The 18,701-nt window shown below is 36.8% G+C and overlaps 1 protein-coding gene across 4 annotated transcripts in view; it reads left to right on the top strand.

Annotated features, from left to right (window-relative positions):
* Positions 1–18,701, top strand: part of LOC129758813 (uncharacterized) — a 147,499-nt gene that overhangs the window by 68,688 nt on the left and 60,110 nt on the right. For all 4 annotated transcript variants that reach the window (XM_055756443.1, XM_055756445.1, XM_055756444.1 and 1 more), the window contains one exon: positions 1,421–1,936. In XM_055756443.1, coding sequence (XP_055612418.1) covers positions 1,421–1,936 — 516 coding nt within the window. The remainder of the gene's footprint in view (positions 1–1,420; positions 1,937–18,701) is intronic.

Below are 18,701 nucleotides of genomic sequence, written 5' to 3'. Positions count from 1 at the left end.
GAACAGAATGTTTAAAATTCTTAAAAATTTCGAAAAGGAGGTTTGTTTATTAAAATGTTTCAACATGTTTTTAAAAATCCTTTTTTCAACTTATTTGTTCTGGACCAACCGACTTTGCATTGAATATTCCTGGGCAGCGCTTCTACTTTCAACAAAAAATTCCATCGATTGTCCAAATGTGTAAGCTTCTAAAAAATTCGAATGAGTCATAGGGGAGAGTGGGGATAATTGAGCCCCTTTTCTTATTTTCACCATATCTTTCTGGAAAAAATTAGCAACTCGCCGTCTTTGACATTTTATGACAGCTTGTAACTTCAAGTTTCTATGCTCCAAAAATTAGATCGATACTTGAACCCGTTGATGAACTAGAAGCATTTTTGTGGGAGTAAAAAAATTGCGATTTCTGTCGCCACTCTTCAGATAGCGCTATTCGTGTCTCCTGTTTTCTCGTTAAGTGGTGTACATCGCTTAAAGTATATCAGACTTTAGGCCAATCTTTTTGGAATTTTTCAACACTGTCCGCTGGTTTCATGTTTTCCTCAGATTTGACTCTATCAAAACACAAAAACTTTCACTGGCCAAATCTCTGGACAGTTTGATGGGTTCGTGTCTTTCGGTAAACATGTGACTTGTGTAATGCATCCTTTGAGTAGTGGCACGAAGCGAAATCAGACCAAAAGATTGTAGGATTGTTATGCTGTTTGATTGAGGGTGGCAGCCTTTTTTGTAAACATTCTTGCACGTAAATTTTGACATTCATTGTATCTGTGGTTATGATGGACGAGACATTTCACCACATTCAAATATGGCCTTCTTTCAAATTTTTCACTGTAAATGACTTCCACTGACGCAGAAACATATTTTCCTTTTGGGGAAGTTTAAAATTATGGTCCAGGCAGAGTTTGAAAGTCGAGTTTAAAGTAGGGTTTAATCATCCATGATAACACAATCCGATTTCTTGGTCAGAAATCGGGTTGTATACAGTTTCTTGGCCACATCCTGTACTGATGCCGATTAATGCCGTTTAAAGTAATCCTTCATTTTTGAAATCAAGTTGACGGCACAGAACGACACAAGAAAGTGCCACTAAAACTTCAATGGAAAAAATGTTGAAATGAATTTAATTTTGATAAGCTTTCCGTTCTAGAGGAACAGGTGCAAATGAAAATGAAGAAACTTTATCATTGTATACTTATTTCATTAGGATGTCCCTTTAACCAGTTATGAATTTCGCATCATCAAATCATTACATTACCACTATTGCGCAACTTTCAAGTGACTTTGGAGTTTTCAAAATTTGCTACATTGTTTTCTTCTTTCTTCTTTGTCTTTTCACCCCAATGCTTTTCCGATAATGCGCCATTACCTTAAACTATAACACCAACTCATCCACTGATTCGTGTAACCCGCACCATCGCAGATGTGGACCCCCAGTTACAGGAAATCCAACGGCAGAATCAAATCACTCAGAAGATTCTGCAGCGCTACCTAGAACGACGGTTACACCCAAACCGGAAACCCCAGATCCGGGTGCCGTCGGTTGATGAAATTCTAGCCAAATCGCTGGCTTCCGGTTCGATCCGGGATACCCGGCAGCAAAACCAAACGCTACTGTCCGGAGGTGGCGGCGGACAGTCCAGCAATTCGTTTCTCAAGGGTTCAGCCGGAAGTCGGTACAGTTTGTTTAGCGATTACAACAGCCGACAGTACGATCGAGACCTGGAGGGTGAAGATGGGCTGGATGGGGAGCAGCAGGAGCAAGGGGATCGATCTCGACAGCAAGATGACTACGATATGATGAGCGATCAGGATCTGGACCAGTATGATGATCTGGGTGCGTCGTTAGACAATGATCACATTGATATCGAATCGCTTCAGTCAGGTGAATCGGAGCATGTCGATTCGTTCTATCGGGAGAAGGCTTACCGGCAGAGAGGTAAATATGATTAACTTAGATATATGTCATAATCAGCTTTTTATTTATTTTGGGATATTGAATTTCAAGTCACTTGAAGGTTGATCAGCTGCCAGTGATCCGAAACCTTAACCGTTTTAAGGATCGAGAAATCTTATATTCATTGATGATATGATGATACAACATTTCCTTCATTTTTACCTTTAGTTACATTCAAACACATTAGAATACAGAACAACTGAAATGAACAGTATTTTTTTTTATATCAGTGACAAAACTGGATCGCATGACTGTATACCACCTGCATCGGAATTTCCGAAGCGTTCACATGAATTGACATGCCAATGGAACTCCTACGGCATCGCGTGGCAGTGACGACCATATAATTGAATAAACTAATGAGCATTGGTCAATAAACAAATAAAAATCGACGACTGGAATCTATGTGCACTGGTGCATTAGGCTGAGTCGATTTGGGGTCATTTTTGAATTTCTCGAACCCTGGGGTCTTAAAAGCTTCGTTTGGGTTCAAAATTGATCCATGATTTTTTGCAGAATTTTAAGTAGCGTTAACATGACTAAATTAAAACTTTTAGTTTTGTAAGGAGAAATTTAATATATTGTACTGAAAAATCAACATCATTTTTGTTTCTTGTGTTGTGTGGAACCAAGCCTGCTGAAAATCGTCAAAAGGAATTTTTTGATGAGTTGTTCATCGAAAAGTTTTCTTCAGAGAATTTATAAATAAGCACAAAAACCATAGCAGGCTGGTTTCTAAGGAAGAAACAAAATGTTGTTGATTTTTTAGTACAAAATATTCTTTTTTTCCATACAAACCTAAAAGTTCAAATTTACTCATGTAAACGTTACTTAAAAATTCTGCAAAAATCAAGGATGAGTTTTGAACCAAAATGAAGCTTTTTAGACCCCAGGTTTTTAGAAATTAAAAAATGACCAAAAATCGACTCAGTCTATTGGTGCATTCTTGCTTGTCCATTGACTATACTGAGTTTTCCCTTTCGATGTTTGATCCACATTGGCATTGACCTCAAAGTGTTCCTTGCTTTAGCCGTCCTGGTTGATCGATATGTAGTAAAGCAACCAGGGTTGGGAAGGGTATGCGAGCGAGCGATTGTCGTCATTTACTCAACAATTAGATGTTGAATCAGGAACGATCATTGTAGATAGGATATATCTAAACTTAAATTTGTATTATGTAAGAATAACATCACGAAAAAACTGAGTTTGCAGTATCTGGATATCCAAATTTAACCAAGTCGATGTATTGCAACGAAAATGATGATCATGATAGAATGCAATAGATGGGCCGTATAGGGGCACATGGTTGTACTCCATTTACCCGAAAACCATTGCCCAGAATGAAAAATCCCCAGAATTCCAATCGCCAGAAAGAACCATTCCCCAGAATTTTTTTCCCCAGACGAACCATTCCCCAGAAAAATTTTCGCCAGAATGTACCATTTCCCAGAATTTTTTTCACCAGAATGAACCATTTACCAGAAATTTTTTCACCAGAAGAACCATTTCCCAGAAAATTGAAAACATTTATCCCTACTAGAAATTAATAAAAAAAAAGGAATTGTTTAAAAAAAAATGGGGTTTCATAACTTTATTCATTTGCGGCAAAGCCGCAACCAACGAGGATGAAGGGGCTTAGGCGGCACAAAGCCGCCGAAGCTCCCAAATCCGAGGTGGCCGCCGACCCGCCGTCGGGAGCGGCGGCCCCATTACATTGGTCTAGGTCTGCCGGGGCTTCCTAGGTCTGCGTGAAAGCTAGGGGTGATCCCTTAGTCCCGTCCGCCACGCGACAGCGTGAAGGACAAAACGTCTTTCAAGCTCGAACGCGCAGCGTGAGGAGTCGGATACCAAAAAGGTTTTTTAAAGGACCATGGTAAGCATTGAATCAATAAAAGTTCCATAAACCATAAACAAAGCACAATATTGGTTCTAAAATAAATTTAGTTGGAAAATTTCAAAGTCGTAGTTTCATTTAAAAAAATCATTTTGAAAAAATGAATTTCGAATCATATGAAATTTACAAGAATTCATTAGAAAAAAAACAAATAAAAATACAAGAGGAAAAAATCTGGGATTTGTGCCATTCTGGGGAAAAAAAATTCTGGGAAATGGTCCATTCTGGGAAAAAAATTTCTGGTAAATGGTGCATTCTGGGGAATTTTTTCTGGGAAATGGTTCATTCTGGGGTTTGATTTCGGGTATTTGTCATTCTGGGAAAAATTCATTCTGGTCAATGGTTTTCGGGTAAATGGGATACAATCGAGGCACATGATGCTGGTTTATATATGTACCACTGAAAGACGATGACGGTTTTTTTTACGTGTTATTCAATATTATTTTCATTTGTTCTACTTCCAAAAATTTTGAAATACGGTTATAAATTCAACCAATTATCTTATCTGAAAAAAATTGTTTACTTCAGAAAAACAGCTGAAAAATAGCGGAGTTATTCGACGTTGACCTCATGAAGTACAAGTTTACGCTTTTTGATAAACTTTGGTATCATTAGATTACCAAATTTTATCATGAATTTTGTCAATTTTAACTTATTATGTTAATTTCAACACCTGGGCACCCAGAATTTCCGTTTATTTACGGAATATTTTTCTATTCATAAATTTATCCTTAAAAATCAAATTGCTTTAGTAGTATAAAACTGACTCGTGAGCCGCGAATAACATAGTAGTTATTTATGCAACTAGTTGCCAAAAGAAAAAAATATTTTATCAACTCAAACTTATGGTTATCCAAACAAAAAAGTATAATTTTTGACACCATTTGATTAATTTAAAGAGATTTTCATCAAATTTTCTACACATACATATGTGTAGAAATAGATGAAAATGATTCATTTCGTTGTTTCATAGGTTTTGTTGTATTTGGATGAGTAACTGTATGAAAAAATAAAATTGATGGAAAAGGGGGGGGGAGGTCCTTTACAAATTCATTGTAAAATGTTACAGAACTCGAACTATTTTCAAACGGTTATGATCAAATGTGGCACAAAATATAGTTTTTGATATCATGAAATTAATCATAACATTACCCAATCATTTTTGGAAAGAGAGGCTACTAAACAAAATAAATAGAAATATGATCAATTCGAGCAATTTTTCGAAAAAATTTCAATAAAAATTGATGAATTTAAGCGTTCTATCTTCTAGAGATGATTTATTTATCATGTGAACAAATTTTGTTGGAGTGGAAATTGTATTGAAAAACTCTACCCATTTTAATTAATGGGAGCTCTTATCAATCAATTTTTTAAAATTCTCGTGTAACGGTGTTTTTTTTTTTTTTTTTTTTTTTTTTGTTGGGTCCCTACCACTGCGACCAGTTGTTAGATCTTTTGTGGTTTGTCCCCTATTTACTGTAGCTTCTCAAGATAGATCACTCTGATTGATTACAGTAGTGTCACTTTCTTGTTGATCAGCATTTTCCCAATTTGGAAGAACAACACGAATGAAGTTATCAACCTTACTGGAACCTAAAGAAAATAAATCAGAAGGATCTAAAATTCCTTTACCGAGTAGATTAGTTCTTTTTGATATAAGACAAGGGCATTCACATAAAAGGTGCTCCGATATTTCCTTCTCAGCCTGACAAAAACGACAAATGTCAGATTGACTTCTTCCCATGAGTTTTAGATGATATCGACATTCACAGTGTCCTGTAACCAATCCTGTAAAAGTTTTTAAATCTTTTTTTGATAATGTTAGAATCTTTTTCGATTTGTAAATATTTGGAACAATCATTCGCTTCGATTGTCTTACTCCTTCAATGTTTTTCCAGTTTCGTTCAATCATGCTTTTTTCTAAATTTTTTATTTCCATTTTTAAAAAAGCAACGAGACACGCTGCAAAAAGGTTCAGGACCTAGGAACGGAATTGAAGAGCCTTGTCTAGCTAGCATGTCAGTTTTTTCGTTGCCTTCAATTCCGCAATGCCCTGGCACCCAATATAGAGTAACTGAATTGTTCTGTGCAAGATTTGCAAGTGCCTCAATACATTCCCATACCAGTTTTGATGTACATTTAAATGATTTAAATGATTTAAGTGCAGCTTGGCTGTCTGAAAAAATTGCAATATTTGCATGTTTGTATCTTCTTTTTAAACAAAGGTTTGTGCATTCGAGAATAGCGTAGATTTCGTCCTGGAAAACTGTCACCCACTTTCCCATTGATATCGATTTATTTGCGCCGGGACCAGTTACCCCTGCACCAGCTTCATTGTCCATTTTGGATCCATCTGTATAGAATAATAAAGATCCTGATCGTACCTCGGGGCCACCTGAGCTCCATGTAATTCGATCAGGCTCTAGAACATTGAAAGAATGTTTGAAAATGGGTTTAGCCAAGACCCAATCTCTATTGCTACAAATTATTGGATTGATTTTGAATTTGTCGAGAATTTTTAGGTGACCACTATTGGCTTTCCCTGTAAGTGATATATTGTTTTAAAGTCTCAGAGCTTGCTTCTTTGCTTCAAGCTGCACACATTGATGAATAAGAAGAATGCAAAGAATCGCTTCCATAGCTTTTGTAGGGGTACAACGCATAGCACCAGTTATGCACAATAGAACAGTTCTATGTAGTTTTCCGAGAAGTTTTTGTGTAGTCTTTTCTTCGGTTTTAGGCCACCACACAAGAGCTGCATATGTTATTCTTGGTTTCACAATGGCCGAGTATATCCAATGTATCATTCTTGGTTTCAAGCCCCATTTTTTGCCAAAAGTTTTTTTTTACTAATCCATAAGGCTATAGTAGCTTTATCCATTATTTGTTTTATATGGGCATTCCAATTTAGCTTTTTGTCAAGCATAATGCCTAAAAATTTAGTGTCAGAACTATAACTTAGGGATTGTTCGTTCAGTGCAAGGCCGCGCGAACGGGGGGGGTTTTAGGGGTTTAACCCCCCCCCCCATGGAGATTTTTTCAAAGTGAAATTTTTCAGTTCAAGAAATGAATTCACCATAGTAACGGAAAATTATTTCATCCCAAAAGCTGTTTTTAAATAAGTGTTGACAAACATGTCGTAAATTTTTCTCGCCTCCGGCGGTTTTTAGTCGGCTACCACTCTAGCCCTAAGACTTTGAAATTAGTTTTTATTGAGAAATGTATCTAAACAAGTTCATCCATTACATTATTACTAATCATCTTTATAATCATAAAACACTTTATATCATAATAAATTTAATGCTGTTATAAAATATTCTTAAAGAGATCAGCCAATTTCAACATCAACATTTTTTTTCTAAGTACTCAACTCGAAATTTAAAGGATTTTGATAAATTACACAAGGCCACTAAATTCACATTTCAATCAGGTGCAAAGAATTTAAGAGCTAATTTTGGCGTCTTGCAACTTTTGAAAATATGTATAAACTACATAAGAACATTCTGCACTTTTCTGATAATATTTTAAAATATTTCAAACAATTTTAAAAACAGGTTTTTCCCCAACACCGTAAGTCATTTTGACTTCTGCGAAAGAAACCTATTAATGTTCCCATCTGTTCGCTTTTCCCAATTTTGTTAAATAATAGATATTAAACGAAGTTTTAAAGATGTATTAACTTAATTGCATTTGAGATATTTTTAAAGCAAAAATAAAATCGTCTTACAGATTTCGAGAAGTTCGTTTAATTGAATCATCAATTCAATTCTATAAGGAATATAGACAGATTGAAAGAAATTAAATGAATAAATATTAGAAATTAGCCGGTAGAATTTGATAAGAACCATTTTCATCACATGACATCAATTTGTTCCTAATGGACCGACGATAATATTCTTACAAAATTACCATGACTTTTACCGACAAAGTTGATTAATTGTGTTTACATTTTGTTATGATTTCCAAACAAAATTAACCAAGTTATACTGCATTTTTTCAAAATAAATTTACCGAACAACTTTTAATAAGTTTGTCTTTGTTTTTCAAGTTCAAATTTTTGTGTTTTGAAAACATAATCTTCGTTCCAACTCCAGATCGCATAAGCGTTATCACAAAAAGTAAATGTGGTTTTAAGTATTAAATGATTTTCTAATCTGTAATCTTGTTTATTAAAAATTTCACCAATGTTTTCACAGTCAGAAAATCAAAAGAGAATGGATTTAAATGGAATCATATATAGATTCAGATAATTACAGATAATATTTATGATTTAAGAAAATTCAACCCTCCAAGACTGCTGACAAGATTTGTCAGCCGATTAGATAAAGGGATAATTTTAAAAGCATTATTCTTTGTTTTAATTGCGTATTTTCTATATCTAACTAGTTTAAAATAATTTTGAAATTTTTATATGGATTTTAATGAGAATACTGATTTAACCAGTTCTATTATTAAACGTTGAAATTAAAGAACTAGTAATACTATAATTAAAACAAACGCTTAAAATACATATTTTTTAAATTTATTAAAAAGAAAAATTTCAGAAAAAATATTTTTTATGGGGGTCACCGACCAAATATTTTAACATTAGGTGGAAATGAATTGGAAAAAGCTCTACTTTGCCCATGCAAAAATTTGCGTTACTGTTTTTTTTTTCTTTAAGTCCTGCTACTAAAAACACCATGCGTTTTTTTGGTATTGTTGGTTTTTTTAGCTAAATTCCAATTTCGAAAACCCCCCCCATAGACGAGTCCTTCACACGGGCCTGGTTCAGTGTTAGGGTGCCTAAATTAAGTTTGGTTTTCCTTGTAAATGGTATAACGGTTGTTTTTGCGGGGTTCACAATAAGTCCTTCTCGATCACACCACTTTGACACATATTTCAGTGCTGCTTGCATTCTGTTCACTAAAATTTCAGGATATTTTCCGCGAACAAGAATTACTATATCATCCGCGAAGCCAATAACTTCGTAGCCCAGATTCACTAGGCTCGATAAAATATCGTCTACTATCAACGACCATAAGAGCGGTGACAGTACCCCGCCTTGAGGACAGCCTTTATTTGTTTTAATTGATAATGTAGAGCTTCCTGAACAGGCTGTAATTTTTCGATCAGACAGCATTGTACAAATCCATTGCACAACAAAAGAGTCAAAACAACGATTTAGCATTGCTCTTCGCATTGAATTATGAGAAGCATTATCGAAAGCTCCTGCTATGTCAAGAAACGTGGCAAGAGATATTTCCTTAGATTCCACGGACTTTTCTATTGTTGTTCGGTGTTAGTAGCACTACTCCTCCGAAATGTCCCAACTGATTTTAATGAAATGATTTTTAGAATAAAGGGTGTCCACGATGAAATTGCCACACTATGCTTGCTCCATCTTTTTAACCGTTGGGTAGAATTTAATGGAAATGTGGGTGAATTTAGTTCATAGTGCATTGTTTACATCCTGCAAGTTTTAAAGTCCTGTGATCAAAACTCGCAGAAATGGAGTCGAAAAAACAGCTCGTGCGTGATAAATCTTGCGCATTCATCACGAGAACAAGGATCTCTCGCATCGTTCCATTTTTCATCGTTAAATCGTTGGGAATCGCCAATTTCACGATGTCGCTTAAGCGGTTCGAGCAACGATTAACCACCGATCGGAAGCCCAGAAGTGAAGGAAAATGTATTCCGTACAACACTAAAAATTACAACCGCGTAGTTGGGGCCTTCAACCGAAACCCGAACGCCCCAGTTCGGGATGTGGCTAAGATGCTACACCTAAGCCGAAGTTTTGTCCAGAAGGCCAAAACTAAGGCTGGGCTTCGAACGTTCAAGGTACAAGAGGCCCCTTATCGCGACGAGAAGCAGAACAAGTCCGCCATAACCCATGCCAGGAAGTTGTACCTCAACATGCTGACGAAAGTTGAATGCTGCATCATGGACGACGAAACATATGTGGAGGCCGACTTCAAACAGATCTCCGGCAACCTGTTTTTCACGGCCAAGGATGAGTTCAGCGTTCCGGAGCATGTCCGCTCTCAGAAGATGTCCAAATTTGCGAATGAATTCCTGGTTTGGCAAGCCATCTGCACGTGTGGGAAGCGGAGTGCACCTTTCGTGATCCAGGGCACGATGAACGGACAGGTGTACATGAAAGAGTGCCCCCAGAAGCGGCTGCTTCCTCTCCTGAAGGCCCACAACGTCCCAACAATCTTCCGGCCGGATTTGGCTTCATGCCACTACTCCACTCCAAGGACGTGCTGAAGTCGTATACGGGCAAAAAGGTCAATTTTGTGCCGAAAATGTTCAACCCTCCCAACACTCCGGAGCTCCGCCCCATCGAGAAGTACTGCGCGATTATGAAGCAACACCTTCTTAAACGACCTAAGGTAGTGAAGACAGTCGAGGAACTGAAGAAAGTGCGGGCATTTGCGTATGGACTGTAAATAAAATACGAGTAAAATGAAACAATGAAGTTTAATACATTTTTTTCAATTTCCTAAAATGCCATGGATGGAAATCGGATGAAAACTTGAATTTTGCGAATCAATTATACCCAAAACTTATCAATTTGATAATTCGCCATACGACGTATAACCAAAACTATTTGTGAAATGTTTTGAATTCAGGACGCCAAAATCTATCAGTAATTGAAACATTGGCACCAAAAATATTGTTCCCCTGTGTAATCGTTACAAACCTTTTGGGTTGAATCACAGAATCGCAGATTAGTCGAGAGATCATAATTTTGATGAGTCATGTCGATAAGAAATCTATAACCGTTCACCCAGTCTTCATTATAAAACTTTCCTAAATTCCGTCATTAATCAAGAACAAAAATATTTCACTTCATCATACAATTTTAACTTCGCCTGAAACGATAAATAATGACTTAACTTACTCCTATATTACGTTTGTCCAATAAATAATTTTGCATCAATGCCTTTTAAAGAACTTAATAAAAAGCATAAATCCTTCAAAAAAAACAACAATCTGGATGATTATGTGACAAACGCAACTACAAACAAGTGATGTGCCTATTGGTTTAGTAGGGACTATTTTTTATGATGATTAACAATCTATCGTAGAAAAGATCGTGAAATAAATTTGATTTAAGACAAGCTTTGCGGGCTACACAAATATGTTTCGAGGGCCGCATGCGGCCCAATGGCTACCGGCTGCACATTCCTGGTCTACAGGACGACCCACGAGGCTCAAACTCACTTTTCTTGATGTTAACATGCTAATAGAAACAATCACATCTCAACTACTCTCTCCAGGCGAGATCTGAATCGAGAGCATACCTTCGCAATATAAGCCTCTGACATTGATACCCACGCCTCAGAGATAGAAGCCTCCAAAGAATCGACACTTGGGTGAAAAGATCCACAGGCCATTGCTTGAACATACCTACGCCCAGGGTTGGTCGGCTCTTCTCAAACAACAAAGAGCCAGGAGAAACCAACACTGTTTTCAGTTCGGCTTCCGAGTGTAGTCCTCTTTCGCTGATCGTGCTCCACTCGTTACCCGAGTTTACACGAGCTGTAAGTGACTCGGACGGTAAGTGTGAGAGCATTTGCATCCGAGTGGGAGAAAGAAAATTCTAAACAAAGAGCGCCCTGTGTTTCAGTCATACACCTCAGAGTAAAGAAGAAAAAAATTATTTAGACTCCCACCACACAACGTTTAAAAAGTATTAACAATTTCTACTCCGCTACCATGCCCACTGCTGTTAGCTGTTTTGAATTTTTTTTTTTGCAAAAGGTAGCGTTCGAAGAAGAGCTGACAGGTGGTTTCATAAAAAAATCAGGACACCGCGAAGAACAAAAACCAGGATTTTTCAGGACCCAAGTAGATTGGAAGAAATGAAATGCAGCTCTTCTTAGATTGCATAAATTAAGGCGAAATAGCGGTGCAGTATACGCCTTAATTTATGCAGCAGAAGAGATATGAAGTTAGGTGGCTTTTAGCTTATACCGAAAAAACCGTTCAAATATCATCTGAACCGAAGATTACCAATGGTTTAAGAGGTTAAACTGTTTTTATTACAAAATTAATTGTAATTAAGATCAGGACGGCTTCTAGAAAATCAGGACACCGCTGTGAGCTTTGATTCGGAAAGTAGCATCTTTTCTCGTGAACGTACCAAGAATAAACTGAGCTAGCTTTTTCGAGGCTCTGCCAGACAACCTGAAAAGCCATTGAATTTCCCAGATTTTTCAAAAAATGCCTGATTTTGCCTGATTTTTGCGAATGTGATGAAAAATGGGTAGTAAGGAACTAAATTAGGTACCATTGCTAAAGTTAAAAAGCGAAAATGTGGCTGAATGAAACCAATCGAAAGATTTCCATTGATTCATATCTTAAAAAGGGAATGAAATGGAATCTTTGATTCAGTAGAATTATGCAACCAAGTAAGCCCCCAACACAGTAAAAATGTAGAGTGATGACCAAAAAAAAAATAAGGTCATCACTTTTAGAGGAATTCCCGTTACTTATGTAGCCTGATTTTGACTGATTTTTATTTCACCAGTTCCCTGATTATTGAAAATATATGTTGGCAACCCTGGATGTGAGTGCTCTCGCTCACTCTTATGTGTTGACAATCTCACTCTTTATTTCAGTGCGATTTATCTCTCCTCGCATCGATTGGGAGAGCAGACGGAAAAAATTGCACTCTCTTTCACTGGACAAGCCGATCTGAGGAGTTTTGCCACCCATGCCTACGCCAATACCATATAGATTAAGGTTGCTAGAATTTTTTCCACTCCCATCCGGGCCTAGCAATTCCGGAATTTTTTTCGAAAAAAAAAACCTGGCAAAATCTGGGCATGGATTTTAATTTTTCAAATCCATAAACCGGGCAAAAACCGGGCAAAATTTAGGTGTGATTATACATAAAAGCAAAGAAAAAAATGCAAAAAAAAATTGAAACTAATATTTTATTAATGTAATTGCAGACTTCCAAAAACTTTTTGGAACATAAAAATATTTAAAGGTTTATAAAAGTAAATCAGCGAAACTATTTTTTTGTTTTATTTAGGACCTTTTTATCATTCGGTCCAACGAAATTATTTGAAATAACCGTTGAAAACTTCCATACCGTTAATCGATTTTGCTGAAACTTACTCAAAAACTTTGATTTTTTTGGTTTCTTTGTGAAAATTGTGAAAAAATCCGGGCAATATCCGGACTTTTTGTACGATATCCGGGCAACCGGGCCGGACCGGACTTTATCGAAATTTTGCATCAAATATCCGGGCAAACCCGGATAAAACCGGGCAATCTGGCAAGCTTAATATAGATGTTTTGCGAGACGAAAACAGGTTACTACCTGTTTTGTGTAAGGAGGCATCCATAAATGTACATGTACGGACGCAGGATTCCGTTGATAGTGTCCCACGAAATTGGGTCCCAAACGGCGTCGAAGGATTTGAAATAGCAGGAACAACTTTGGTCATCAACTTGACCAGCGATGGCGGAGCGAAACAAAAGGCCGAGAACGAATCGAATTTTCGGTGGCAAAACACGTCCGTAGCGCGCGAATAGGTTTAGAAAGTGATTTTTACCTTAAAAATTTCAGTTGAATCCCATTTATGTCATGCAGTTTTTGTAGAATGATATGCAAACCAAAGCCAGTTTAAAATTTGTAAGCCTCAACATGACTGAAACTGTTTTGTAATCTTTCCTTTATAAAGATTCTGAGATAGACTCCTTAAATTGTGTATTGAATATCCGTGAAATAAACGTTTGAAAACCAAATCTTAGATAGATTTACCCCCAAGAACTCAATCCAACCTTAAGATGGATTTTTTTATTAAAAAAAATGCAATCTTGATTATTTCGACGAAAATTGCTAAGTGGAGTATATTTTACATAACAAGTTATGCTCCTTGAACAAAATAAAGTATACAAGGTAGATAGGTAGAACAACTCGTAATAAGACAATCAATTTATTTTACTAGAGAGCTATCATCAATGAGTAAAGTCTGCTTCATTTAATATTGGAACACAAACAATTGCGTGTAGTTCAGTCATTTATTAACGAATTCATAATTTGTTTTTCATACAAATGTAGCATTTTCTTTACTCTTTCATAAAAAAAAATTAAAAAAATTATTCATTGCTGTTTCGAAGAAATTCTCGTACTTTTCCCGTAATACGGCACATTAGGCGGCGCACACCCTTTTCGTCCACCGTTTTGGCGATTTGATTCCACCAGTTCTTCATTTGAGTCATGTTCCTAACAAGTTTTCCCTTTGCCTTAAGCCTCCGCTTCGTGATTGCCCAGTATTTCTCTATCGGCCGGAACTGGGGGCAGTTTGGGGGGTTGAGGTCCTTCGGTATTACGCTGACCCCGTTCGTTGCGTACCATTCCATAACCATTTTGCTGTAATGGCAGCTTGCGAGGTCCGGCCAAAACATTACTGGACGGTCATGGGCACGAATAAACGGCAGAATCCGTTTCTGTAGGCACTCTTTTTTGTAGATTTCTGATGTCATTGTCTTGTCAGTGAGAAAGACTTTGGTTTTCTGTCCACAACTGCATATCCCCTGCCAAATCATGTACTTGCGGGCGAATTTATCCGCAAACACGAACTTAAATTTTGCAGGTACATCCCCCCGAGCCGTCGCCAAATAAAATTTTTGACCTGGGATTTGCCCAAAGTCCGCCTTCACGTAGGTCTCATCGTCCATCAGAATACATCCGTCGAACTTGGTCAACACTTGGTCAGCACTTGGTCGTACAGCTTTCGAGCACGGATGCTTCAGCGTCCGATTTGGCTGTTTGCTGGCTCGGAATGACCTTATTCCTTCCCGGAGACGAATTCGTCGCACCGTACTGTGAGCGGCCTGGAACTTAATGGCCAAATCGCGGTCTGAAAGATGGGGATTCCTCTTGACGGCCTTGATGACTTTCCCACGTAGTTTCCGGTCGACAGTTCCACTCCGACGCTTCGAATGCGGCTTCCGAGCCGTCGTCAATGTTTCCTTGTACTGCTTGATAACACGCCATACGGTATTTCTGGGCATTTTAAGCTGTTTAGCTAGCTTCGATGCCGACAACAATGGATTTTCAAGAAAACTGTGCACAATTTGATCTCTCCGTTCGGCTTCCATGGCGGTTGTTTACAAAATGCTATCGTTTGGTGTTATGACATAAATACATGGTGAAAGGTAATGAATTTCCCAACACGTGGGTGAAAAAGTTTGCAAATCCGTCCACTAGGAGCGCCACAATGAGCAAAAGAATTTGTTCCAATATTAAATGAAGCAGACTTTACTAATAAGCTATTTTGACAGGTATTGATTCCGTTTTGAAGAACGTTAAAAAAATTTACGCTTAAACATTTTTTTACCTTTGAAAATCAGTACAGTAAGATTCTTTTTACACTGATATACGTACCGCGTAAAAAAACCGTGTTAATTCCCGAAACCCGTTTCAAAAAACCGTACTAATTTCCTGAAAACCGTGAAAAAAAACCATTCAAATTCTGCAGCTATGAAGTTTTGACACTTAAGACCTGAGACCTGAGACCTGAGACTTGAGACTTGAGACCTGAGACTTGAGAATGTATATTAGAGACATCAGACCTGAGATCTGAGACCTGAGACTTTAGACATGACACCGGAGACCTGAGTCCAGACCTGAGACCTGAGACCTGAGACTAGAAACCTAAGACATAAAACACGAGACCTGAGACCTGAGACATAGGACATGAGACCTGATACATGAGACTTGAGACTTAAGACATGACACCTGATACCTGAGACCTGAGGCATGAGACCTGAGGCACGAGGCATGAGACATGAGGCCTGAGACCAGAGACCTGAGACCTGAGACCTGATACCTGAGACCTGAGACATGAGACATAAGACATGAGACCTGAGGCATGAGACAAGAACCATGAATAATTAGACCTGAGACATGAGGCTTTAGACCTGAGACTAGTGTTATTACCGCGAGAAAATAGTTTAGCTCCGATTTCAACATGCAAACCCTCTAGTGAAAGGGATTGACTTGTTGGTGACGAAAAATAGTGTCGCGACTTCGCTAGTACAAGCTACTAGTGTTAGTACCGCGAAAAATTAGTTTAGCTCCGATTTCAACTTTCGTGAAAGGGTTTGACTTGTAGGTGACGAAAAATAGTAACGCGAGTTCGGTAGTACAAGCTTATAGTGTTAGTACCGCGAGAAACTAGTTTACACACTTAGAAAAATCCATGTATTTTTACATGCAAGAGCATGGGTAGAAGGGAATCGGGTATTTACATGTATTGATACAGCATATTATATGCAATGAAGCATCTTATCGCATGTAATACTACTAGATACAAAGTTAGAAAACATCCGCGTAACTTTACATGTCAAAGCATGGGTAGAAAAGAATCGCGTATTTATTTGTAATGACACTGGACAAAACATGTAATTATACTTGAAATGTATGAACACACATTTAGAAAAATCCATGTACATTTACATGAAATAGCATGGGTAGAAGTGAATCTGGCATTTACGTGTGATAAAACCGTTGATTTTCACGTAAAATTTCATTGAATTAGTAGTATTCTCACATTTTAAACCCCACTATTTACTACCCTTGATATGACATGTAAATTTTGATTAGGGCCTGAAGTTGTTGTTTACAGTAGATTTACATGTTCTTATCCATTTGATTAATGTTTGTCTACATTAGAACTTTCAATTCATTAAACAAAAGCAATGATATTTGTTGATTCAAACACTTTTATTAACCATAAAATGTACACACACATAAGCAAAATTGATGCTAAATTGAAAGCAATTGCGCTAACAGTATTCGTCAAGTTCATAAACTTCGAAACAGGAACACAAGCAAGCCCCAGGCTTATTACTACAACCCTACGCAACCAGCAGCAAACTAGGCATAACGTAGCCTAAAATAACCTTCGTCTCGTAGAAATTCGGAAAATCCACAACACCAAATTTCATTCAAGGATGGCTTCGTGGTTATTCCGCGATCGTCGATGTGGTACCTTCTCTGAGCACGATCGGCTAGATGTGAAAACAAACAGTAGGGTGTTCGCCACATTATCGGAACCTTTTAGAAAACCGTCTTGCGATGCCAGGTTGTCTGATGTGATTTCCTTTTGAAATAGAGCCTCAAGTACGTTAGATTGCGAATACGGTCTGCAAGTGGGAAAAAAGATTCTTTTTAACACGAGCGATGATGACGATGATGACCAAATTATAATCTTACCAGAATTTCAATATCGGCACTAGGATGTTGAATCGACGGTAAGTTCGATAGCCAGAAAGTTCTCCACAAGATGCTGCTTCATTAAATTTAAGTCAATTGGCTTCATCCTTCAAGGAACATCGTTAAACTAGGGTACTATATCGTCGTTGTTCCAATGGTGAATCGTGTGTGCTTAGAAAACACAAAATATTACGCGGTTCTTGTCTGGATCTGAAACATTTTGAGAAAAAACAAGAAGATTACAAAGTGTCTTTGAAGAAAAATTTCGGACAAAGTTTAGCCATACTATTTATCCGATTTTTTTAATCAGAAATTATTTAAGGGTGCACATCAATCAATCAGTCAGAAATAAATTGAATGCGTGGTTCTTGAATGTAAAATGAGGGATATCTTTGAACTAACTTCTAAGCTAAGTGCTCTCTTTTTAAACAATTTTCTCTGTTACCAATAATAGGAAGGCTATTTTAAATCTCTATCGTAGTGCTCTTACCTGTATTTAGATTACCAGAATTCGCTTTATAGTAACACAGATAACAACTCTAAAATTCCCACAGATTTCATATTTTTAAGGAAAATAAAACATTTAAATAGACTAATCTGAATGAAAATAATTTTAAGAAAATTTCGCCGGAATATATCACTTTAAATTAACGATATTCAAAGATGAGAAGCTTAACTCCCTGAAATCATGTTTAATGAAAGCATAGCTAATTTTGAGGAGTCTTCATGATTAGTTGGAATAGGGTTTCTGCAGGAAACAGGAAAGTATTTGTGTAAATAAAATGTAAAAATATTTAATTAGTCCTTTTATAAACTTTTCAAACTTTTACGCTAATAACGAGACTAAAAACAATTTGCTAAAAAGATTTTATAAACCTTAAATTGGATTAGGCTTAACTAAAACTGAGTTTGAAAACTCAAACTTAAGAGCGACGATTTTATCGTGTGAATAATTGACATAACGCAAATAATTCAAAGGTGGTGTCATTTTACTTCTTTTGTGTGTGTGGTGAGAGGCATAATGTTTCATAATACAGAAAGATTCAAAAATACAATAAATATTTATCAAAGTATAAAATTCATATTTCTGTTTTCTTGATTCACTTTACTTATTATCAAACTTGATTGGTTTTAGATTAGCACATATTGAGTTGTATTTATTTTATATTTAATAACATTTAGAACATAAATAGATATGCCTACGTGGATATTACTCGAATATCCATTTTTCTTGGGCATTATCCAACTCCTTTTACAGGTTTATTTTATTATAGGATTTGATTGGATATTCTGAAATTTCAAACGCGTTTAAATAGGTTGGAGTTTCGCCCTTTTTGAAATGTTGAGGGAGTATTGCTTGCGACCATTTGAAAACTGAACTATATGCAATAAGAAAACAACTTTGACTGAATCGATAAACATGGTACAAAATGTGATATATATCTTGTATATGTATTAACAGGTGTTTAATTCTGTTCCTGAAAATGTGATAGTTTCTAAGTAATACTTATCAATATTATCGGCTAATGACTTAATTTTTTTTTCTCAGATGATTTTATTTAAAGAATTTGTGAATACGCTGTTTTGAATAGCAATTATTAACAGAATCTTAGAAACGATAAGCA

The sequence above is a fragment of the Uranotaenia lowii genome, chromosome 3, assembly GCF_029784155.1.
Source record: "Uranotaenia lowii strain MFRU-FL chromosome 3, ASM2978415v1, whole genome shotgun sequence".
Lineage (NCBI taxonomy): Eukaryota > Metazoa > Arthropoda > Insecta > Diptera > Culicidae > Uranotaenia > Uranotaenia lowii.
Note: the sequence above shows the minus strand (reverse complement) of the source record. Positions and strands in the feature narration are given on the sequence as shown.